This window comes from Siphateles boraxobius, unplaced genomic scaffold (assembly GCF_051911475.1).
Source record: "Siphateles boraxobius isolate OS27281-9 unplaced genomic scaffold, OSU_SipBor_1 24, whole genome shotgun sequence".
NCBI lineage: Eukaryota > Metazoa > Chordata > Actinopteri > Cypriniformes > Leuciscidae > Siphateles > Siphateles boraxobius.
The window spans coordinates 2183102-2206740 of NW_027508855.1; the positions used below are offsets into that span (position 1 = coordinate 2183102).

Here is a 23639-nt window from a genome sequence, read left to right on the forward strand (position 1 = left end):
ATAAAAAATCTAGCTGCCAGAACAAAATCCAATGGATGTTCTTATGCAATCATCACAACAAAACATTTTATAAACATCATCACAATGTCTTGATCAGATCCTGAATATTATGCCCATGATTTTAGGTTGAGCTTTCTAATAAGATGCCATCCGGGTCGCCTCTTACCCTAAAATTATGTCATCTCTGTCTCGGGAAACAAGGGGAAAGGGCTAAAATCCAGAAACAAATCCCAAACAGACACAGAACTAGTCGCCTTTGGGATGCTACATAGAATAAGATGGTTTTTATTAACTGTAATCTCAAACACCTGTCTCCCAGCAGTACAATCACTTCAAATGAAGTCCAGATGGGCTGCAGAATCCATACTGTCTTAACTGAAGCTTTGATTATGTCCTACCTCATACGGCTGCCTCACTTTTCTTTTAACTGCATTTCACCCCACTGCTGCACTGAATATATCCAAGTTCAGACTGAGAGAATTTAATGATACCAATAGGAGGAATTTCTCACCCTTTTTCCAAGTAAGAAACTGACTAGATGAAAGATTATGAATAAGACAAAAACATGTAATTCAACTAAACTGATAAAGCAGACATAAAGGTGCTGATACTACACTGGATGACCTTAATGAAAATTAATCATCCTTATTCTCAAAGCTAGCTTGACACCATGTAACTCAAGATAAACGAGTGGAAGGTTTAAGATTTATGACTGTTTTCCCTTTTGGAAGTCAGGTGGTAATTAATCACATTAAAGCAATTAAGAAGGTTGTCTCTGCACAACTGGTCATATCTCGAATGTCCTTCAGATTCACAGCTGCCTGTAAAGTACTAAAGGTTTGTGGAAAGTATTTAATCTGTCAATTCATTTTTGTTACAGCTGATAATCAGTATTACCACAAAACCTACAGAGAGAATTGAGACAAAGGAGTGTCTCTGGATAAAAATGGTAGGCCTACTGGTTTGTTGTAACGGATCCTCTGGAAGCAGTAAACAACTCTGTGAACCTGTGACTATAAAGAAGGAACAGTGTGATATTCTGTCAGAATGCTGTAACGAAGATAAAATAATAAATGTACCACACTTGAACAGCTTGTTGAGGTGTAGGCCTAAACATTGCAAATCCCTCAAAATCTGTTTTGCAGAGCCTGGGAAAGAAATTCAAGGACACACTAGGGTCTGCTCTTTATGGTATAACGCGCTCCAAATGGACTGCACATTTGGAAAACTTACGTTTTACAAACTTGCATACTCGTCATCCTCATGTCACTGAAAAGGGAGAACTGAGTGTGAACCGAACCTACCTCTCTCAGTGGTCACGACAAGAGGCTTTGAGGTGCTTTTCACTGCCCATGAACTCTTTGCAGTATCCAGTTCAGATGGGGTTGTGTTTCCTGTGCCAGTAATTGGAGAGGAAGAAGTGGGTTTTGCTGTAATGTTTAGTGTTGTGGAGTTTTCTCTGACTTGACAGCCTTTGGAGGTTGGGTTCATTGTTTTGGTAAGAAGCGCTGCCGTGGTGGTCAGCCAGAAGGGCTTTGGTTGGTTAGTTTTGCCAGTGGTTTTGAAATCCCTGGTTGTGATGGTCATTGTGGAGGTGAAAGGTGAAAACCTGGTGTCCCTGTCGTCCTCTTGTAAGTGGTTTGGGATGGTGGTCGCCTCCAACGTCTCACCCAACACAGCACGCGGTAGTCTCGCGCCTGGAGGCGCGTTCTCATCGCTCAAGCGACGTACAGTACGCGACAAACCAGCGGTGTATCCAAACAACAATAACTCCAAAACTGAGAACAGTAACATAGTGTAACGCATACACGTCATTTTGTTCTTTAACTCCCCATGTGAAACGTTTCAATTGTATCCTTTAGTTCTACAGAACATTTTTTTCCCTACTATCGAATCCGTGTTTCATTCTCCACTTGTCCACTCGCGCTGTGAAGAGCACGGCTTCACTCCAGCGGGACTGACAGTTGTAAACCCCGCCTACTACAGCAACGGCCAAGCCTCCTACCAATCAGAGCGCAGGCTTCATTAAGATTGACGTAACACTGCACCGATCATACGACTGTGAGGAGGAGCCTCAAAACTGACAACTCAATGAGCTGTCTTGAAAAGTGACAAAAGAAAACAGCTCAAATATTGCGAGAAACTACCGAGAGCCTGCTGTGATATTGAAACCTTCTCAAAGAAAACTGCGGGAAGTTGCTGCAATGCAAAATAGCGAGGCTATATATGTAATATTTATAACATGGATTTCTATATATTCTTTTTGTAATGTACGTTATTAACACAATGTATGATATGTGTGTAGCCTAAACTGTTTAGAGTACACACATTACTTGTGCATTATTGTTTAGACAGAATATCCCCTGTACAATTTAACACAAAAAACATCAAGAAAACATAACCCGTATAATAACTGTGCTTAAAACCACATTATGGAAAGAGGACCATTTAACGGCGTTTAATTGAGTCTATCTTAATGGCTTGATTGTTAATGGATAATTTTTACTGTTCCATTCGCACAAAAACAGGCTTAACAAAAGAACGAGAAAGACGCATAATAAAAGTCGCCTACACTAACGGAGTAATTGCGCCCTCTAGTGGTGACGCACCATGAGTAAAGAACACGCTGTCAGCTGTTGTCAAAGCTGCTCAACGACTGAGAGCGACGCTCTGAGCAAAATTCATTTTACTACTAGTATTTCAACAATAATTAGGATAATTAATTAAATTAAATATAATGTAATAATTTATTTTAAAATATCCATATGACCATGAAAAAAGAGAAAATGGGAATGATAAAAATACCTGCAGTAGCCTATTTGATACTCCAATATGTAAATATATTCTATATAAAGCCACTGTCTATATGCACACCACATTGTTAAGCAATTTACATAAGGACATGTGTCAGTGTAAACTGGAGAAGCCTGTGCACTTGATGATATTCATTCCTTGAATCAAGGAATTTCATATCACTGCAGGCATTTTTGGCTGGTCATTGATCCACGGTGGTGGTGATGGTGGCGAACCATCACTGTATAGAGCAATATGAACTGAGATGTCTCATTATGCTTCAAATTAATCTGTATCTTTAGCAGTCATTCAGGAGAGAGAGAGAGAGAGAGAGAGAGAGAGAGAGAGAGAGAGAGAGAGAGAGAGAGAGAGAGAGAGAGAGAGAGAGAGAGAGAGAGAGAGAGAGAGAGAGAGAGGAGGGAGGGAGGGAGAGAGAGAGAGAGAGAGAGAGAGAGAGAGAGAGAGAGAGAGAGAGAGAGAGAGAGAGAGAGAGAGAGAGAGAGTAGGATGTTTCAGGGACATCACAGATGTGTGGTGGACATTAAGCCTTTATTTGCAATTGGACACTGAGTTCTTACTCCACCCTTAAGAAGTTTATCCGCATGTACATGAATTTGTATTACAGTCACAAGAGGAGGGGGGATGAAGACAACGCAAAGTGGGTGGTTTACTTTATGAAGTGTTTGGTTTAGAAGAGTGTGTGTGTGAGAGAGAAAGAGAGAGAGAGAGAGAGAGAGAGAGATAAAGGTGAAGGGAGGAAGGAAGTCAGAGATCAGTACTCTACACACATCTTACATTGTTTTCTAGGACATCTCAATAACACAGAGAGGAGGATTTATCACATTTTTCTACCCTTTCCTTTAAATGACAAAAATGAAATCCATAATACAGAGATCTTTTTCAGACTTCTTCTTTGAATACGAAACTCCTCGGCAGGTTCTGGTCAGGAACAGAAGAGTTGCAGTTGTGTGCCGAATCATTCAGCTGGGCGTTCTATCCTACATCATTGGGTAAGAGATTTATTTTATTCTTAAAAAAACTGAAAAAGAAAAGCAGAAGAAACTCGAGCATGATTGTCGAAACAGAACATGCTTCAACAAGAGCAAAAAAATGTACAGAATGCAAACAAACGAACGGCTCAAGCCTTGTATTGAACTGAACAGTTAAGTGCAGTCATGATGTAGCCTACCATTTAGGATAATGCATTAGGATAATACACCATCAAACTGTTCTTGTTTCAAAACAGACAGACTTGTTTCTGAAGAAAATTAGAATAAGATGAGATTTATTTTGAGAGCTTGATTTGCTTAAAAGTTTGTCCACGTGCTTTACATTGTGTCTGATTTAGTTGTAATGGCTTATAATATTGCAACAGCTCAATTCCAGTCTTAGAGCTAATAGCTAGCCCTCAGTATGTATTAGATAACTATTAGTCTGTGTAGGCTATACTTATGCGATGCTGATTATATGAATGTTGCATACAGACTTGTTTATAAAAGCAAACATTTATTTGAGCGGTAAAATGTCATGGGGAAAACCAGACTTTGACAGATGTTAACAAACACTGAGTGTTCCTCTTATGTAATTCAAACCTGTATTGAGCAGTACACTGATTAACAGTAAAGACATTATGTGGGTATTTTCAATGTTTTAGATACCACGGACCCCCCAAAAAAGATCAACTTCATGTTAGGGATCCCCGTCCCATCTTTTATAAACACCATTTACATACTAAAAAAATATTATATTAAATCTAAAATATTACTTTATTATATATTTTTTCTACTCACTATATACTGTTAAATGTATTGTGTATTTATTTGTTTATTTATGCAGTTTTATTCTAATTGTATTTCTTTATATGAATCAAAATTCTTATTCATTTATTTATTATTAATTTAATCTATTTAAAAGATTAACAACTAATGTTATTTTAATCACACACTTTATTTAATTTATTACGATTATTATTTACATTTTTACAGTTTTACTCTAGATTTTTCCAGGAACAATTTGAAAACCTCTGCTCTAAGCAATACAATTTGCATTTACAGTAACCAAATAAATGTTGAATACTGTAAGTCTGTTCAAATAAATGACTACTGTATATAAAGCCATTGGAGCAATAACTCATTTGGAAAAGTGCCGGTTACAGTATATAGCAACACTTCACTGTTTCCACTTTAGGTGGTACATCTACACTGAAAAAAATGGCAATTTGCAATTATTAGGCTACTTTAAAGAGCAATTTCTAGCTTATTTTACTGTAACAAAGTGACTATAAAATAAACCTCCTTTAAAGGTCATCCTAGGTGTATATGACATTCTTCTTCAGACGAATACAATCGAAGTTATATAAAAAAAAAATGTCCTGGCTCTTCCAAGCTTGATAATGGCAGTGAATTGCTGTTTCTGTTTCACAAAAGTTCACAAAAGTGCATCTATCCATTATAAAAGTGCTCCACACTGCTCCGGGGGTTAACAAAGGCCTTCTGAAGCGAAGCTATGAGTTTGTGTAAGAAAAATATTCATATTTAACACATTACAAAGTAAAATTCTAGATAGATGCACTTTTGTGGACTTCAAAACAGAAACAGCAATTCACTGCCATTATAAAGCTTGGAAGAGCCAGGATATTTTTAATATTTTATTCGTCTGAAAGAAGAATGTCATATACACTTAGGATGACTTGAGGGTGAGTAAATCCTGGGCCCTTTTTGGGTGAACTATCCCTTTAAAGGTCATCTATTACTCTCCCTCAAGTTTTTCCAAACCTGTATGAGTTGAGGGTGAGTAAACGATAACAGAATTTTCCTTTTTTTGGGTGATTTATCCCTTTAATGTCAGTGATCATAGAACAACTGAAAAGTTGTGCTGCTGTCGCATTTCTCTCTGTTACTCCCTTTAGTTTATCAGTGAACATCAGCAGACCACTCTAAATGAATCAAATGCAGTTCTAGTCCAAAAACACAGCAGGCTGACAGAAGTATTTGTTTGGGAATTCAAAGCTAATAAGCATTAAACACAATGGAAGGTGCTTCTGTTATCTGTCATGTAGAAGTTGTTTGTCTTTGTAGTCAGGTAATCTGAATGAAACAAACTGATCAAGTCGATAAACACTGTGCAGTAGCATTTGTTTGGCAAGTTTGGTCGGTCTGGAGCCATTGCCATCTTTAGGTGTGTCAGACGATAAGGCAGTGAGTCATGCTTCAAAGGGAAGAATAACGTTTTCTGTCTTGTTAGAGGGCATGAGGCCAACATCTTATTGCTTCATCCTACTTTTATGACACAAGATGGCTGAACTATGTGAACACACACAAACATTCTGAAACGCAAAAAGAACAGTAACAGCCTCATGTCATTTAAAAGTTGTCCTCCGACTGCTGGGCAAGTTTAATAGTGCATATCATAAGGATACACTATATGCTTTTTACTCAAATAAAATAATGCAATTATAAATATATTTTGTACTGTTATTCAGAAACCAATAAAAAATGCAAGTAATTCTGGGTGAAAGTTATTAGGAACATATTAAATCCAAAAAGTGAGGCAAAAGTTCAACATTGACAAAATGTGTGTTGTGAGAATTCATGAAAAGAAAGAAAGAATTCCTTAAATAAAATGTTTTATAAAATTAATTAAGATAAAAAAAGTAAAATGTTTTCTACATTATCAACAACAAGAATATATTAGTCCGCAATCAACAAAATATATCAGATATACTCCTTTGTGTAACCATTTATCAAAGAATGGGATCTTTTGGTCATAATGTATTCTGTATGGTATATTATTTTATGGCTTCATGAAATCTCATGTTTTTGGATAAATAGTAAAAATCTTTTGTAAAAGATTGATTTTAATGCAATTTGCCATTCAGAGTACATTAACTATAATTAATAATTTTGAAATACAATATCTCTAATTTATGGTTATAGAATAATTGTGAATTATTGTGATTAAATCTGTAGTCTTCAGAATGCAGGTTGATTATGGCAGATCGTAATGTTCATGATTTTTTTGTTGTTGTTTTTTTGTTGCTGTTGTTGCTTTTATTAGGTGGGTATTTATGTATGAGAAAGGCTACCAGACAGTGGATACTGCCATAAGCTCCATCTTCACCAAGATGAAGGGTGTGTCCTACACAAACATCAGTGGAGTGGAGAGGATATGGGATGTAGCCGATTATGTTTTTCCTGAACAGGTGGGTAGTGCCTCTTAATTTTGACCTCAAACCTCATTGTTTGAAAAGTTCAGAGGGTCTTGATTTATATACTTCGGTATATATATTTTGTTTTATCGGTACATGCATTTGAATGCAGATATAGGTAACTCACTGGGTAATTACCAATCCAGAAAAGTGCTGGAATTGGTATAAGTGTCCTGGGTAATACTCTTATTGTGTAAACATTTACAGTCACGCTGCTTCAGGTTATTCTCACTCAAAGTGCTAACAATGTCAAGGCAAGTAAACATCTCAATTGTGACTCACTATTAGAAGGGAAACATAGAAACACATTGAACAATATGACACCTTAGTTGATCATAAAGATATATTTTTTTAACAAATAACTGAAAATGCCTGTAATTATTTACCTTATGCCAACAGCCTGCAGCGTTTTCAGAATGTTTTGTTATCGCGCAGAAATCACCCAGGGCAATAAGAAACAGACCAACTGTTGACAGAAAAGTAGACACGTCATCACTTAGCAATTAAAGGAGTGGCTCCAGAAGCTTCTTGATAGTCAGATAATATCATGTCCAAAAAAGTAAACATCAAATTGTCCATTGCGATAACAAATATCATCCTTTACACACTACTGTTTAAAGTACTTTTATTCTGCAATGATGCATTATAGGGATAGTTCACCCAAAAATGAAAATTCTGCCATCATTTTCTTACCTCCAAGTTGTTCCAAACGTGTATGAGATTCTTTCTTCTGCTGAACACTAAAGGAAATATTTTGAAGAATATGAGTAACCAAACATGTCTATTTACACAAAAAGTGTAAAAGCTTTTAATACTGAACCAATGTACAGGTTTTTTTTGTTTTTTTGTTTTGTTTTTTGCCGTTTGTTTTGGGTTTAGTTTTTGTTTTCAAAATAGGACATTCATCATGTCATGCAGGGGTGTCGAAAACAGGAGCCTTTCTACTGCATCACCAAATACAGTGAGAAAGAATGTGAATTCAATGTGACACTCTTGCACTCTTGTAACCCACTGTATGCTGGTTGAGTTTAGGGATTGAAATTGCATCCCTTCAAGTAATTTCTGTTCTGTTTTCTAGGGCGATTCATCTTTTGTTGTGATGACCAACTACATTTCCACTGTGGGACAGACACAGGACACATGTCCTGAGGTAAAGATTTCTCTCTTTTTGTCATCTCCGTTGTCTTTTATTATTGTGGTTATCGTGGGGGGGGGGGGGTGTTGGCTGGCTTTGGCATATTCAGTAAATGCGTTTACTGAGAAATTACGTGGTTCACGTGGCGAAACCACGTTTATTCATTTCCCTTCTTCACAAACACCTTTGGTAGGCTACAAAACGCGAGTCATTTGGCCAATCACAGTCAAGATAATGGCAGTGTCGTCTTTGAAAAGCCCCTGGCTGCAGCTTTCCCATGGAATGAGAAATTCTCTGGTGCTAATTTGGACAGACATTAGTTTTGAGTTAAGTGTTGTTATCTGCCAACAATATAATTGTTTTCTCTAACTTTATTGTTAGTTAACAGGTTTAACATTAACGTTATAATGGAAAGTAATCTTGTCGGCTAGTCAGCTTACGTAAGATCAGCAAATTGTGTTGTAGCCTAAGCCTAACGTTACAATGTTAGTTCAATGTGAAGGATTTTGGCAAGGCTATCTCCTCCACTGCATTACAGTGTTAATTTCGTTGACGAATAATTTTCGTCATTATTTTCATCAAAGGCATTTTTCACAGACGAAAACGAGACGATAACTAAATTATAAAAACTAGTTTTGAATGACAAAAACTATGACGAAAATCTATTGACATTTTCGTCAACGAATAAAAACTAGACGAAAATGCAGGGGTGGTAAAAGTATCAAAAATTATACTCGAGTAAAAGTATATATACCTAAAAAAAACGACTCCACTAAAAGTAGAAAGTCCTCCATTCAAACATCACTTGAGTAAAAGTACAAAAGTATCCGATTTAAAACGTACTTAAGTACCGAAAGTAAAAAGTAAATATTCAAACTGTAAATATCAATAATTAAACATTGCATATCACTCCCAAAACAATTGATCTGTTTTAATTGAACAAATTATTAGATACTGCAATTAAGAATTTGTTAGATTTGCAATCATAAGAGACAATGAAGCACCTTGCATCAATTCTAAACAATTTCATTAAGTTTAGTGACAGCATATTATGGTGCAATGATTGGTAGGCCATTCTTTGATACAAATTTTACAATTTCAATTCAATTATTGTGGTTTGATTCTGATCTTGATTCAATAGATTCATTTTGATAAATATTTGGTATAGTAGATACATGTTAATTTTTAAATTAAGAAAATCTCACCTAATTCTGTAAACATAGGCTACAGAGAGCCCTGTCAGCTGGTATTATTACATGTTAAAAATACATGTGATTTTTATTATAATAACAACTTTATAATATTTTAATGATATAAGTAAAAATATAATAAATATATAGTGCACATTTAACAAAATACTAATTTATACTAATATTACATATATTATAAAATACTAATTTTTCTAGCCAACTAACATACTATGGTCATTAAATGTTTTTTTTTTTCCCTGAGGTAAATGTAACGTTATGTGACATTGTTCTCCAGCTGATTTATTGACCTCTATCTGCAGTTGAAAAACACTGATTTATTGATATTATGTATAAGGTATATACATTTCGGTAAGTTGTACTGTATCTTTCAACATAGGCTACCTATTATTGTTCATTTGTGTTTATTTACAATTAACTAGTAGTAAAGAGATTAACGGCAACCAATATAGCAGGCGCTAGCTATCTGACACATCGCATTTAAAAGCCCCAAAACGGTATTTATTGTTTGAATTTCATAATAAAATTGGCAGAATCTGAGAGCTGAGAATTTGTTCCATATCAAAAGTAACCTACTCTGTCTTGTCTGTCGGTGTCAGTGTCCTCTTTGCTTCGCGATTTTTCTCTGCGTGAGAAAATGGATTTGTGTCGTGAGACCGTGTGGAAAGTGTCAATTGCTTGAGTCTCACACTGAAGGAGTGAGAGTTGGCAGCTCTGCAATAGACATGTTCCATAACATTAGCTGCATCAAACAGAAGATGTGCAAGATACAAGGGATCTCAGGATCATTGCTGGGCAGAGCTGCACCTTCACCTGTTTCTGCGGTCATCTTCCAGAATGGCGAACTGACTGCTATGTGAGCGTATGCTGGCAAAGTGCTTGCGCGTTCTTTTTTTCAAAATAAAACCAAGTTTTTCATTGGTTTGGAAAGCCAGTGTAATAAATACTTGGAGCAGGCATGGGGAAATGTAACTGAGTAAAAAGTAAACTCCAAAATGGGGGAATTTTTATTCGATGTGAACCCCATTTCCTGCATTTACATACATTTAGGGATTATGGTGATACAAAATCCAGGAAATAATTAAGTTGATTATAATGATAAATTCTGCCGATAATAAAAGTAGGCTACTAAACTATGTATAACAAAAAGATTTCTTACTTTTTTTATTGTTTAATAGGGGCCGATTTCCAAGACTTGAGAGAATCATTTTATAAATTCAAAAATGTTTACCATTAATGTTTTGTGTGTAAATAAAATTTAAATTATGTGAGACCCAATTCCCACTGTAATTTAAAAACAACATAAAGACAGAATATTTTTAATAATTGTGTAATAGCATCTTTTTATAAATGAAGACAAGTATCAATGATATTAATATAGCTACTGATGTCTTGATGAAAAGGATCCTCCCCCCCCCCCCCCCCCCCTAAATTTGAAACATTTATAGGCTTAAAAAATGTAACAACTTTTAATTTAAGTGAACTTTAAACAATCCTCACATAAACCCATAATAAATGTCATATTTACCTGTGGGCTTCCTGTCTAACAGGTACGAAATATACATAAATTGAATAAGGTTATCAAATAGTCTGCACTGCATAAATTATAAATAGATTAATCCTTATTAAAACTACAAACGTTCTTTAGACAAGATCTGTCACATGCCTGTCCTGTCTTGTGTTGCACATGGGTGTTTTGTTATTTTGGGCCATGTGCTCTTGTCCTTGTCTGATCCCTCCCCCTCGTTACCTGATTATTGTTTTAGTTCTTCCACCTGTCCCCACTTGATTTGTTCCCTTCTTAAGTCTCCTCTTGTTTGCAGTCTTTGTCGGATCGTTGTCTAATGTTTTGTATACGTCTCCTGTTTTCCCGTGACCTCCGGTATGTTTGATTTTGAAGTTGTTGTTGTTTTGTTTTATATTATGTTTTTCCCCCTTGTGGGTTTTTGTTTTACTTTATGTTTCTTTTATTAAATAAATCACTATTCTTTTGCAATTGAGTCCTCACCTAGTTTTCTTTAGTCGTCATGTGACATAGCGATCCGACCAAATGTGGACTCAGCGGAGAAGAGGGGCCAAGTCAGAGACTGTTCACGTCGCGTCTGCCCAGCGAGAGACTGTTCACTTCACGTCTGCCCAGCGAGAGACTGTTCACGTCACGTCTGCCCAGCGAGAGACTGTTCACGTCACGTCTGCCCAGCGAGAGACTGTGCACGTCCCGTCTGCCCAGTCTGAGACAGATCAGGAAATGCCCATTCGTGTGGTCCCCAAGGCACTTATGGACTATCTGGAGCGTCTGGCTCGGATCCTGGACATGCCCGTGTCTGCTGTTCCAGAGCCAGAGGCAGAGCCAGTGCCCGTTCCAGAGCCGGAGGCAGAGCCAGTGCCCGTTCCAGAGCCGGAGGCAGAGCCAGTGCCCGTTCCAGAGCCGGAGGCAGAGCCAGTGCCCGTTCCAGAGCCGGAGGCAGAGCCAGTGCCCGTTCCAGAGCCGGAGGCAGAGCCAGTGCCCGTTCCAGAGCCGGAGGCAGAGCCAGTGCCCGTTCCAGAGCCGGAGGCAGAGCCAGTGCCCGTTCCAGAGCCGGAGGCAGAGCCAGTGCCCGTTCCAGAGCCGGAGGCAGAGCCAGTGCCCGTTCCAGAGCCGGAGGCAGAGCCAGTGCCCGTTCCAGAGCCGATGCCCGTTCCATAGCCGATGCCCGTTCCATAGCCGATGCCCGTTCCAGAGCCGATGCCCGTTCCAGAGCCGATGCCCGCTCCAGAGCCGGAGGCAGAGCCGATGCCCGCTCCAGAGCCGGAGGCAGAGCCGATGCCCGCTCCAGAGCCGGAGGCAGAGCCGATGCCCGCTCCAGAGCCGGAGGCAGAGCCGATGCCCGCTCCAGAGCCGGAGGCAGAGCCGATGCCCGCTCCAGAGCCGGAGGCAGAGCCGATGCCCGCTCCAGAGCCGGAGGCAGAGCCGATGCCCGCTCCAGAGCCGGAGGCAGAGCCGATGCCCGCTCCAGAGCCGGAGGCAGAGCCGATGCCCGCTCCAGAGCCGGAGGCAGAGCCGATGCCCGCTCCAGAGCCGGAGGCAGAGCCGATGCCCGCTCCAGAGCCGGAGGCAGAGCCGATGCCCGCTCCAGAGCCGGAGGCAGAGCCGATGCCCGCTCCAGAGCCGGAGGCAGAGCCGATGCCCGCTCCAGAGCCGGAGGCAGAGCCGATGCCCGCTCCAGAGCCGGAGGCAGAGCCGATGCCCGCTCCAGAGCCGGAGGCAGAGCCAATGCCCGTTCCTGAGCCGGAGGCAGAGCCAGTGCCGTCTGCCTTCATGGACTTGGACTATCTGGAGCGTCTGGCTCGGATCCTGGACATACCCGTGTCTCCTGTTCCAGAGCCGGAGGCAGAGCCAATGCCTGTTCCAGAGCCGGATGCAGAGCCAATGCCTGTTCCAGAGCCGGAGGCAGAGCCAATGCCTGTACCACAGCTGGAGCCAATGTCTGTTCCAGAGCCAGTGCCTGTTCCAGTGCCTGTACCAGAGCTGGAGCCAATGTCTGTTCCAGAGCCAGTGCCTGTTTCAGTGCCTGTTCCTGTCCAGCCTGTTCTGTGTTTGTGTCTGTTCTTGTGACTGTTACAGTTCTTGTGTCTGCTGTACCTGAGCCGGTGCCTGCTGTACCTGAGCCGGTGCCTGCTGTACCTGAGCCGGTGTCTGCTGTACCTGAGCCGGTGCCTGCTGGTCTGCTGTTCCTGAGCCGGTGTCTGCTGTTCCTGAGCCGGTGTCTGCTGTTCCTGAGCCGGTGTCTGCTGTTCCTGAGCCGGTGTCTGCTGTTCCTGAGCCGGTGTCTGCTGTTCCTGAGCCGGTGTCTGCTGTACCTGAGCCGGTGTCTGCTGGTCTGCTGTTCCTGAGCCGGTGTCTGCTGTACCTGAGCCGGTGTCTGCTGTACCTGAGCCGGTGTCTGCTGTACCTGAGCCGGTGTCTGCTGTACCTGAGCCGGTGTCTGCTGGTCTGGTGTTCCTGAGCCGGTGTCTGCTGTTCCTGAGCCGGTGTCTGCTGTTCCTGAGCCGGTGTCTGCTGTTCCTGAGCCGGTGTCTGCTGTTCCCGAGCCGGTGTCTGCTGTTCCCGAGCCGGTGTCTGCTGTTCCCGAGCCGGTGTCTGCTGTTCCCGTGCCGGTGTCTGCTGTTCCCGTGCCGGTGTCTGCTGTTCCCGTGCCGGTGTCTGCTGTTCCCGTGCCGGTGTCTGCTGTTCCCGTGCCGGTGTCTGCTGTTCCCGTGCCGGTGTCTGCTGTTCCCGTGCCGGTGTCTGCTGTTCCCGTGCCGCTGTCTGCTGTTCCCGTGCCGGTGTCTGCTGTTCCCGTGCCGGTGTCTGCTGTTCCCGTGCCGGTGTCTGCTGTTCCCGTGCCGGTGTCTGCTGTTCCCGTGCCGGTGTCTGCTGTTCCCGTGCCGGTGTCTGCTGTTCCCGTGCCGGTGTCTGCTGTTCCCGAGCCGGTGTATGCTGTTCCCGAGCCGGTGTCTGCTGTTCCTGAGCCGGTGTCTGCTGTTCCTGAGCCGGTGTCTGCTGTTCCTGAGCCGGTGTCTGCTGTTCCTGAGCCGGTGTCTGCTGTTCCTGAGCCTCTGCCATGGCCGCCCGAGGGATCTTCTCTGCCATGGCCGCCCGAGGGGTCTTCACCGCCCTGGCCGCCCGATGGGTCGACTTCACCACCTTGGCCTTCCGATGGGTCGTCTACACCGCCCTGGCCTTGTTTTATATTATGTTTTTCCCCCTTGTGGGTTTTTGTTTTACTTTATGTTTCTTTTATTAAATAAATCACTATTCTTTTGCAATTGAGTCCTCACCTAGTTTTCTTTAGTTGTCACGTGACAAGATCAGTGAGTAATTTGCTCTGTTCCCCTTTGTTCTTTGGTTAACTTTACTGACAGAGAGAATTGGCTGCTGTCCCTTTAAGAAGTCGCTGATGACAGGATCTTTCGCATTTAATTTTCTCATTTACTCTTGACGTTCATTTAAGATTTTATTTAACTAATTTAAGACTGTTCTTGTGAGGATACAATTGACAAAACAGACATTTTGGCATAAATGTGTGTGTTATTATTCAAGCGGGAAAGAGAACTGGATTCTGGCGCTGTCTGTGAATTGCCTGACGCACACGCACACGACAGCGCGCTAGCATCCAGTTCTCTTTCACGCTTGAATAAGCGCGATACCTGTTTATTAGAACTTTCAGTGAGCTATTTTTAGAGTGTGGACTATGGTGTGGACGCGATTTACCTGGACCCGGACGCGTTTTTGCATTTTTGTATTGTGATATATTGTGACATGATATATTGTTACACCCCTATTAGTATGATAGGATAATTCATTTTTTACAACAGATAGGCTACAATTGAGTTATGTGACTGAATCTCAAATGTATTTTAGCACTTAATTGAGTCTTTAGTACACATGAGGCATAGAGACTTTTTTTGCTACGTGTGGTCGATTGAAAGAAAAAAAGTAGGCTATTTCACCAGCTGAACTTGGCAACCATACATTTAACCTGTGTTATCTGATCCATCTAAGTTGTTTTTATACATTGACATCCTGTCTACCATCTCATTCATATTCATGCTCTCGGTTTACCTCAGTCTTATTTGTCTTTCACTTGACTTTACTGCCCAGCCTGCAAAGCTTTGCTTAAACAAATGAGTATCAAGAATTAGGTTTTGTGGTTATTCTGCCCCTTCTGTGCATCCTGTCTCATTTGGATCTCACATTTGTATATTTTCAAGCATGCAAATTCAGGCTTAATTAAACACTAATAGACATTAAAGTGCATTCCCATCTTGTGTGTTTCAGCTGCCAGATGGGAAGAACAAGAACAAGTGCACCTCGGACGCAGACTGTGATGAGGGCAAATACAAACGTACGGGAAATGGTAAAGTTCTATCCATTTCATTGTTCCGACAGAAGGCACCAGCACAGCAGACTAACTTCTCATCGCTAGCAGCAGCCGGGGGGGCAGAAGAACTCAGCTATTGAGTGTCTTCTCATGACCATTCTATTATCCCTTTGACCTTGACTGGTAACTAAATCAGTGCACCAGCGGTCTAAGATATGTACCACAAAATTCAAACAAATTGGTGCACTTGCACGTAAGCATTTGGTTTCAGTTCCACTCAGAATTGCTGGGGGCCTAATGAACTTTCGCTCTTCTAACTGCAAATCAGCCATGCCGTCTGCGTAAGTCACTAACATTCATGACTAACATGCTTTGCTCTCTTGCTCTTTGATGGATTTTACCCATTGTTCACTGATGTCTGTAATTCCCAGAGTTCCACAGGGCTCTTATCCAGATTTAGTTCACTTGCCAAGTGTAATTTAATAATTACTAGCAGCAGCAACATGTTTGAGATACAAAGCAAATTGAATTAAAGGAATTCAAGTTTTTTTTTCTTATTTTCTAGGTTCCAAACATTCTCAGTTGGCAAATTCTACCTTGTCATTTACAACAGGAGCTATGCTAAATTATCCCACTGCTACCCAAACATGAACAAATTAAACTCATGCTAAATGAATGAAAAAAATGTAAAAAGCAATCAAACCCACATTATTGACTGAGATTCTGAGCTCTTGGTCACAAATACTAAAATATTGACTAAGTTTCACATGCATAGCAGACATACAGGCATAAGTAAACATAATTATCTCACATTGCAGTAATTCATAGTTTCCTGAAATTCAGTCGTGGATGACTGGCACAAACTTCCAACAAACTTTAATACATCATGTTCTACTAATCCTGTTACATACTGACTCTGTGAACTTCAGTCATTTTCTGTGAAAACACACAACCATCTTGTTTATGCCATGCTGTGGACTGCATTTTATTTCATGCTAATTGTATAATTATGTCTTTGATGAGTATTTGATGTTATGTGTATTTAATCCTTACACAAGGTTTGTCAATGCCATGCTACCACCATGCAAGTTCAGTGTTTGAATGTAAATGAATTGCAATGTGTAAAAAGAGAATGACTGAAATTACAAACATATGATATGACCAACTGCAATCTGATGAAAGCATTCCTAAATAGCTAGACTGATGGAATCGTTGTGACTTTAAAAAAAATATTACAACTATAAGAGGTTTGGAGTGGATCAGAACAGACTGAAACAAGAGCTTGATCAAAACATAATCACGTGCTCCAAAGAGGGGTATTTTTCTAATTGAATCCATCTATACATCCAAATTAGTAAAAACATATAAATCAAAGCATTTTCACAAGGGAAGTCAGACATTTGGATCCAATGATCATCCCTTGAGATTATGTTTTGATCAAGCTTTTGTTTCAGTCTGTTCTGATCCACTCCAAACCTCTTATACTCCTACATCCCTTACGACATTATGTTCTCTTTCAGGGCACATGACGGGCAAGTGTGTCACCAACACCAGTACTTGTGAGATCTACTCCTGGTGTCCTGTTGAAGATGACCGTCAAATACCAGAGTATGGATGCTTATTTTATTATTATTGTAAGAATCAATGTGGCACGACTTTGACAGAACTGGACTTCAGTTATTTTTCTTAAAGGTGCAGTAATCGATTAAAAAAAATAAAATAAATAAAAGAAAGAAAGTGGATCGGACAGAGCACCACAACAAACTTGTAGCCAATCAGCTGTAAGGGGTGTATACACTTATGATGGGGGAGAAGAGAGAGTGGGAGATTTGGAGATTTCTGAAGATTTGACATTAACGAGAGAGTAAAGTTCAGAGGAATATCATTGGAAAAAGTTGTGATCAGGCAAGAGCTTTAGGACCCGAGTTAATATTAGAAAAGCTTTCCAGTGCTGGAGAGATCTACGCGGGAAGGCAAAAAAACGGACATCAAGGTTGTGTTGTTTCTGGTGTGAGTAACATTGGTTTTGAATGTGTGCAGCTGGCGACTAACAACAAACTCTTGCTTGTATATACTCGTCTACTGCATGTTAATTTTTTGTTAGCAGCATTGTATTATGCCAGCAATGTATTATAGTTTGACTATAATTAAGTTTGTTACTGTTTATTAAACAGCAAACACTCACCATTTCTGAATAGCTTGAACTTCATGTCTATGTAGAAATCTTGGGAAAAAGTGAATCAAACTACATGTAGCAGTTACATAAATGTTTGTTTATACCTGGAGCATGTGACAAATTGTATTTAAAATAGTTTTGAATCAGCCCACAGTCTGATCCATTTAACTTTGCTTTGTCCCTCATGTAGCCCTCCAATCCTGCAGACAGCAGAAAACTACACACTGTTCATCAAAAACTCCATTACTTTTCGCCAGTTTAATGTAGTAAGGTAAATGCTTTCTTTTCCAAATTGTTTGTTGTTCCTTGTGGTATAATGGCAACTCCTAAAAAATCAATTCAAAGCAAATAGTGTTTTTTTTAAATCTGATATGAAAGCAAAAGAAAAAATGTTAACTTAGAAAATAATATTTTAAAAGTGCCTTTCCTATAAACCAGGTGTCTTCAACAGGGGTTTCAATGGAGGTACTGTAGGAAGCCTGCATTTTTCAAATGAACTTTTGTTGAGAAAAAGGAAAATACACATATTAAACAAAAGGAGGGGTAGTCACATTATGAAATAAATGTTTTCTTCAAAACAAGAAATTGTTTAGCTATGACTTCTTGTTTCACAACAGGATATTAATTATGAGGAAACACAAAGGCCAGATTCCCTTAATCATCCATCACAATGTGTCAAACCGAAGAATACAGTTCTGATGTGCATCAAAAGATTGATGAGCTTCACAATATATAAAGTGACTAGTAAGAAAATAGCTAAAGAATTGAAAATCCCCATTTTGAACATCAGGCCAATAATTAAGAAGTTCCAATAAACTAAAGATGTTACGAATCTGCCAGGAAGAGGACGTGTGTCTATATTGTCTTAATGCACGGTTAGGAGGAAAGATGGAGTGGCCAAAGACTCTCCAAGGATCACAGATGGAGAATTGCAGAGATTAGTTGAGCCTTGGGGCCAGAAAGCCTAAAATAATAAAAATATATATTTTTAAAAAATCAAACAACCCCTATAATCACCACATGTTGTTTGGGATGGTTTCAAGAAAAATCCCCCCGCTCATCCAAAAACAATCTCCAGCATATTTAGTAGTCAGACACGACTGGAACTTCAAAAGGGCCTGGTTATGGTCTGATGAAACTGAGGAAAGAAAACTGCTTTTTGCCAGCAAACATACCAGAAAGGTTTGGTGCAAACAGGGATAAAAAAGTACCCCATGCCCACAGTTAAATATACCGCTGAATCTTTAATGTTGTGGGCCTATTTTTTAGCTGGAGGTCCTGGACATCTTGTTCAGATACATGGCATCATGGATTCTAGTAAATTCCAACAGATAAAAAATCAAAACCTGACGGCCTCTGCTAGAAATCTTATAATGAGCGCTGGTTAGATCTTCCGTCAGGACAACAATCCAAAACAAACATCAAAATCAACACAGAAATGTGTCACTGAGCATGAAATGAAGCTTCTGTAATGACCATCCCAGTCCTGTGACTTGAACCCTATAGAAAATGAGTGGAGTGAACTGAAGAGAAGAAGCGCAAACATGGATCTGGGAATCTGGAGAGATTCTGTATGGAGGAATGGTCTCTGATCTCTTGTCAGTTGTTCTTCAAACTCCTCAGGCATTATAGAAGAAAACTCAGAGCTGTTATATTGGCTTAAGGAGGTTGCAAAAACTATTTAATAAAAGGGTGCCAATAATTATGGCCAATGTGTTTTGGAGAAAAGCCTTTAATTCATTATGTGATTTTTCCCATTTTCAATTATTTTACTTCAATGAAAGGTTAGATTTTTGATCAAGGTTGCCATCTTTGATCATATTTACCAGGGGTGCCAATAATTCTTACCACAACTGTAAATCAATGGTACTTTACACATTATTTAAGGCCAGGTTAAAATGAAATATATCAATTTTGTCTACTAGATGAACGTTCTCCTCATACTTTTTTCTTTCTCTAGGAGTAGCTTGGTGGAGAGTGTGGACCAGAATTACATCAATAGCTGTTTGTATCACCCCAAGACTGATCCACTGTGTCCTATCTTCAGATTAGGAGACATTGTTGAGCGCTCCGGGTTAAGTTTCTCTGACATAGCTCGTGTGGTAGGTTTTTCATCACTTGTGATTTTAAATACACACACAGCAATTTTTTTTCCTTTACGAGTAAAATAAAGCCAATTCACACTGCACTGACGTCTAACAAGGAGAATCACTAGATTACTGTACATGAAAATGTTCAATCAGCGAAAACAACACCAACAGACGGCGACATTAGAAAAAATACACAGATCTGACAGAACCTGACAAAGTGCTGTTGTCGTTGGTCGGTGTCTGTCAGTGCAGTGTGAATTGGCCTTAAGGTCTGTGCTCAACAAAACTTGAAGAGACCTTCATATGTTGTTCTATAATTGTGATTTTATGTGATGTAATGTTTACATCTTTAAGTGTTTACATAACATCTTGCAATTGCAACTATATTTCTCATAATTGCGACTATTTCTTACAATCGTGACTTTACTCGCATGATGTAAGACTTGACTTACATCACATCTCCTAATTGTGACTTCAAATCTTATAATTGACTTCAAATTCTTATTTTAAAATGTCCTTTTTTCAGAGGTGAAAACAAGCTTCCGTAATAATAATATCTTTAAAAACGTAGGAAATTCCCAGGGAACCTATGGCTTAAATGCTAATTTCCTCCTGCTGCAAATACATCTATTTCAATTTTCAACACATCCAATATAACATTTTTACTATGACATTATTTATTAAAAGGTTTACAAGAGTATTATGTTGTAGCGACTGGAGAAGACTGATGAAGTTGATAATACTCATGGTATTTGTGATGTTTTAGGGTGGTGCTATAGGCGTCCTCATTGACTGGGACTGCAATCTGGACCTAAGTATCAGACATTGCAAACCAAAGTATGAATTCTATGGTCTTTATGGAACAGGGAAAAATGAAAAAGTGGAGAAACCATCTTTGGGATACAATTTTAGGTAGGTAAGAAAGTTTATTCCCTTTTTAATCACCTTGTGAAAACAAACTTTTTCAAACCAGAACTGTTAAAGAGACAAACACGGTTATATAATGAAATATTTTAGAATTTTTCACTGCACAATCATAGATTATTTACCAATATCATTACAGCATTACATAAAATTATAGCTAAGCTGAGAAAAGGTAAAACCTGCTGTACTGTATTGTTCATAAGCCTGTTAGCTTCAATGAGATCTCCAAAATAATTAATTAATATCTTCAGGATTCACTATATTTGAACTATTATGTGCTACTGACTCTTTCAGATTTGCTAAATATTATGTGGAGAATAACGTGGAGAAAAGAACACTAATGAAGGTGTTTGGTGTACGGATAGACATCATTGTTCATGGACGGGTGAGCATATTTTTCTTATGGATAATTTACAAAGAAATTACGGCACATGCACATTTCAATTTTTGTTTACACTATTCCTTACAGGCGGGAAAATTTGATATCATTCCAACGCTGACGGCCATAGGCTCAGGAGTAGGAATCTTTGGAGTGGTGAGTCTCACAGATAATACACTATCATAAAGAGATAAACCTGGTATAATTTCCTTAATTACATTTAACCACAGATTCCACTTTTGGATTCTACTGTTCAAAGGAATCAAGGTTAAGAAACCAGATGGAAAAAAATGTGTTCTATTCTCCATGTTAAAGATGCATTTATGTGGAACTATATTGCACAGCTCTATGAAATATTAGATTCTGATTGGTCCACTGTGGTCAAATAATTTTGAATTCAATTTTTTAATTGTTAAAATAAGTCATCTCTTATCCTCATCAAGGTTGCATTTATTTGATCAAAAATACAGTAAATGCAGTAATATTGTGAAAAAAATTCTTACAATTGTTTTGTGTTTTTTATATATATTTTTAAATGGTATTTATTTCTGTGACAGTAAAGCTGAATTTTCAGGATCATTTCTCCAGTCTTCAGTGTCACATGATCTTTCAGAAATCATTCTAATATGCTGAATCATATGATCAGTGTTGAACACTGTTATGCTGATTGTGGAAATGTTTTTTAGGGTTATTTTATGAAAAGAAAGTTCAAAAGAGCAGCAATTGTTTGAAACAGAAATCTCTTGTAACATTATACAGTTAATTTCATAACTATAAGTTCACTGAAGTGAGTTAATATTTGTTCTAATTCGTTTAAGGCCACCGTCGTGTGTGATTTGCTCCTTCTATATTTACTTCCAAAGAGAGATTTCTACAAAAGTATGAAATTCAAGCATACAGAAGTCCAGGAAGAGGTGAGTGTTGACTTTTGAATGAATAAACAGTATCCTGCCTTTGTGATTGCTGGTGTGTAACTTAATGCTTTTCATGGATAGTTACAGTAGTTGCTGGTTACTTATGCTAGTTCACTACCCATAGCCTAGACTAGATGGCAGCAGAGATACATAGTTAGATGACATGCAAGTAAATTGTTACTTGAGCGGTTGCAGATGCAGTACTGTTTCCAAACATTTACATCAAGCACAATTCCTGTAGTATCATTAAGAAAACATAAAGGGATACGCAAATTCAAATGCCCCCATATGGTATACAAAGCACGCCTCACTTGAACTGATGGAGTGTGTGTGAGAGAGGAAAATAATATATGGTCCTATAACCACACGTTTCAGCAAATATCTTACTTTTGATCCGTATGCACGTGGGCAGTAAGGGAAATCATTGCATTCAAGTCTATGCAGCGCCACGGCTTCCTGTAGATATCTCTGCAGGGATAGTTACCGTAGCAACACTGCAAATTGACCAAACTTGTCTCTTACTGAGAAAAGAAAGCAAGGGCACATCTTAACCAGCAGGACTCCCACTCTAGCAGCTCTCTGAGAAAGAAACACTTTGTGTTTGATAATCTCAGATATGCATTTTTCCATCCACAGAAGCCAGCCTTGCCTCCACTACAGAAAGATAGAGAACTACCGAAGGTAACATACCATTCAACCGCATCCCTGAAGAATGATCGCATATCTCCATAAACAACTTCAATTTTAGTTGTAGTCACAGTAATTTAGATCTTTGCTGTGCACAGGAGTGAAGTCAAGACGGCTGCCATGATGACTGACTAAAGTTACTGCACTGAAAACAAAACAACACCACCTCAACACTGGAGCATAAGCAGGACGGCCAGACAATTGTCCTTTAGAAAGGAAAAGTGATGTCAGACATTTCCTTCCCAAACAACTAAGAAAACATATCCAATCACTGTTTTGACTCAAGACGCAGCTAATCTCCACTAGGTGTGTTAATATTGAGAGGCTCAGGACTGTAAAGTAACAATTTAATGAGGTCTTTACAGGGTTTACAGAGTTTGCAGCAACTTTTTTTTTTTTGCAAACAGGGTAATGTCTGGATGTCACCCATATACAAATCTTGATACTGAATCACCTTAAAACAGTTATTATTTTACTGATAGGTGTTTTGTACAGGTTTTATTTTTGTAGCAAGTCAAACTGTGATGCAAACTGTGACCCCCTGATATTTGTGTGAAATAAGCTTTAGATGGTCAATGAAGCATCCAACGCTGAAACTATCCAGCTCTAAAAGACAGAATGATGATGGTTTAGGCCTTTAGTTTTTACTTTAGCTCATTAATGAAACACTGAGCCAAAAAGGCACTCAACGTCAAAAGTCTTTTATATTATTATTATTATACACAGCTCTCTGGACTGATTTTAAATGGTCAATGGCAGCATTCAATGGTCAAATATTGCTGAATAATGATTACTCATCCCAACCGCTCATCCAGGAAATCTGTTTCTTAGCTGTGCTTTAATGCCCATATATTTATTTGTTTGTAAAGTGGTTGCTGCTAAAAACAGATAGAGGATCAGAGTTCGGAGTTTCTGGACACTCAGTCTCTTTCTGGTGACATAACGAAATAATTTAAACTCAAATCAAAACCAAACCAAATCCTTTCAGGATGATACAAAACCCTGGATGTACTAGTATCCTGATAACTCTGTCTGTATTTTAGATTTATTTACAATGGCTTAGTTTTTCTTTGTTGGAATCTACCTAGATTTTCTCTGACCTTTTTTTAAGAATTTACATTCTTGAACAATTTGAAAATCAGATAGCACCAGGAAGGATTGTTTGGTTTTGTTGTGTACAAAAGTACTACTGTAATACGTATCATTAGGTTCCATCGATTGATTCCATGCTCATTTTTATCATAAAAAATGATAATAAAACCCTAAATGACAAAATATAAAGG

The 23639-nt window shown here is 39.2% G+C and overlaps 2 protein-coding genes across 5 annotated transcripts in view; one reads left to right on the top strand and one right to left on the bottom strand.

The window, feature by feature from the left end:
• LOC143748638 (multiple epidermal growth factor-like domains protein 9) overlaps nt 1-1955 on the bottom strand; it is a 140223-nt gene extending 138268 nt beyond the window's left edge. The window contains exon 1 of the mRNA XM_077240704.1: nt 1305-1955. Within this exon, the coding sequence (XP_077096819.1) occupies nt 1305-1815 (511 nt within the window). The 5' untranslated portion in view covers nt 1816-1955. The remainder of the gene's footprint in view (nt 1-1304) is intronic.
• Nucleotides 467-23631, top strand: p2rx1 (purinergic receptor P2X, ligand-gated ion channel, 1). 4 transcript variants are annotated; one of them, XM_077240710.1, is made up of 14 exons: nt 467-522; nt 3601-3803; nt 6850-6994; nt 8079-8150; nt 15144-15222; nt 16707-16794; nt 17553-17633; nt 19323-19464; nt 20219-20364; nt 20671-20761; nt 20846-20911; nt 21574-21669; nt 22306-22350; nt 22455-23631. In XM_077240710.1, exons 2-14 carry the CDS (start codon nt 3658-3660, stop codon nt 22458-22460), a joined length of 1203 nt encoding a protein of 400 aa, XP_077096825.1. In that variant the 5' UTR covers nt 467-522; nt 3601-3657; the 3' UTR covers nt 22461-23631. The 4 variants fall into 4 exon arrangements, with proteins under 4 accessions (XP_077096825.1, XP_077096827.1, XP_077096828.1 ...); XM_077240712.1 differs by lacking the exon at nt 467-522 and adding an exon at nt 3272-3451 and having other exon boundaries at nt 3698-3803; XM_077240713.1 differs by lacking the exon at nt 467-522 and adding an exon at nt 3423-3451 and having other exon boundaries at nt 3698-3803; nt 15144-15210.
• Nucleotides 23632-23639: the final 8 nt, after the last annotated feature.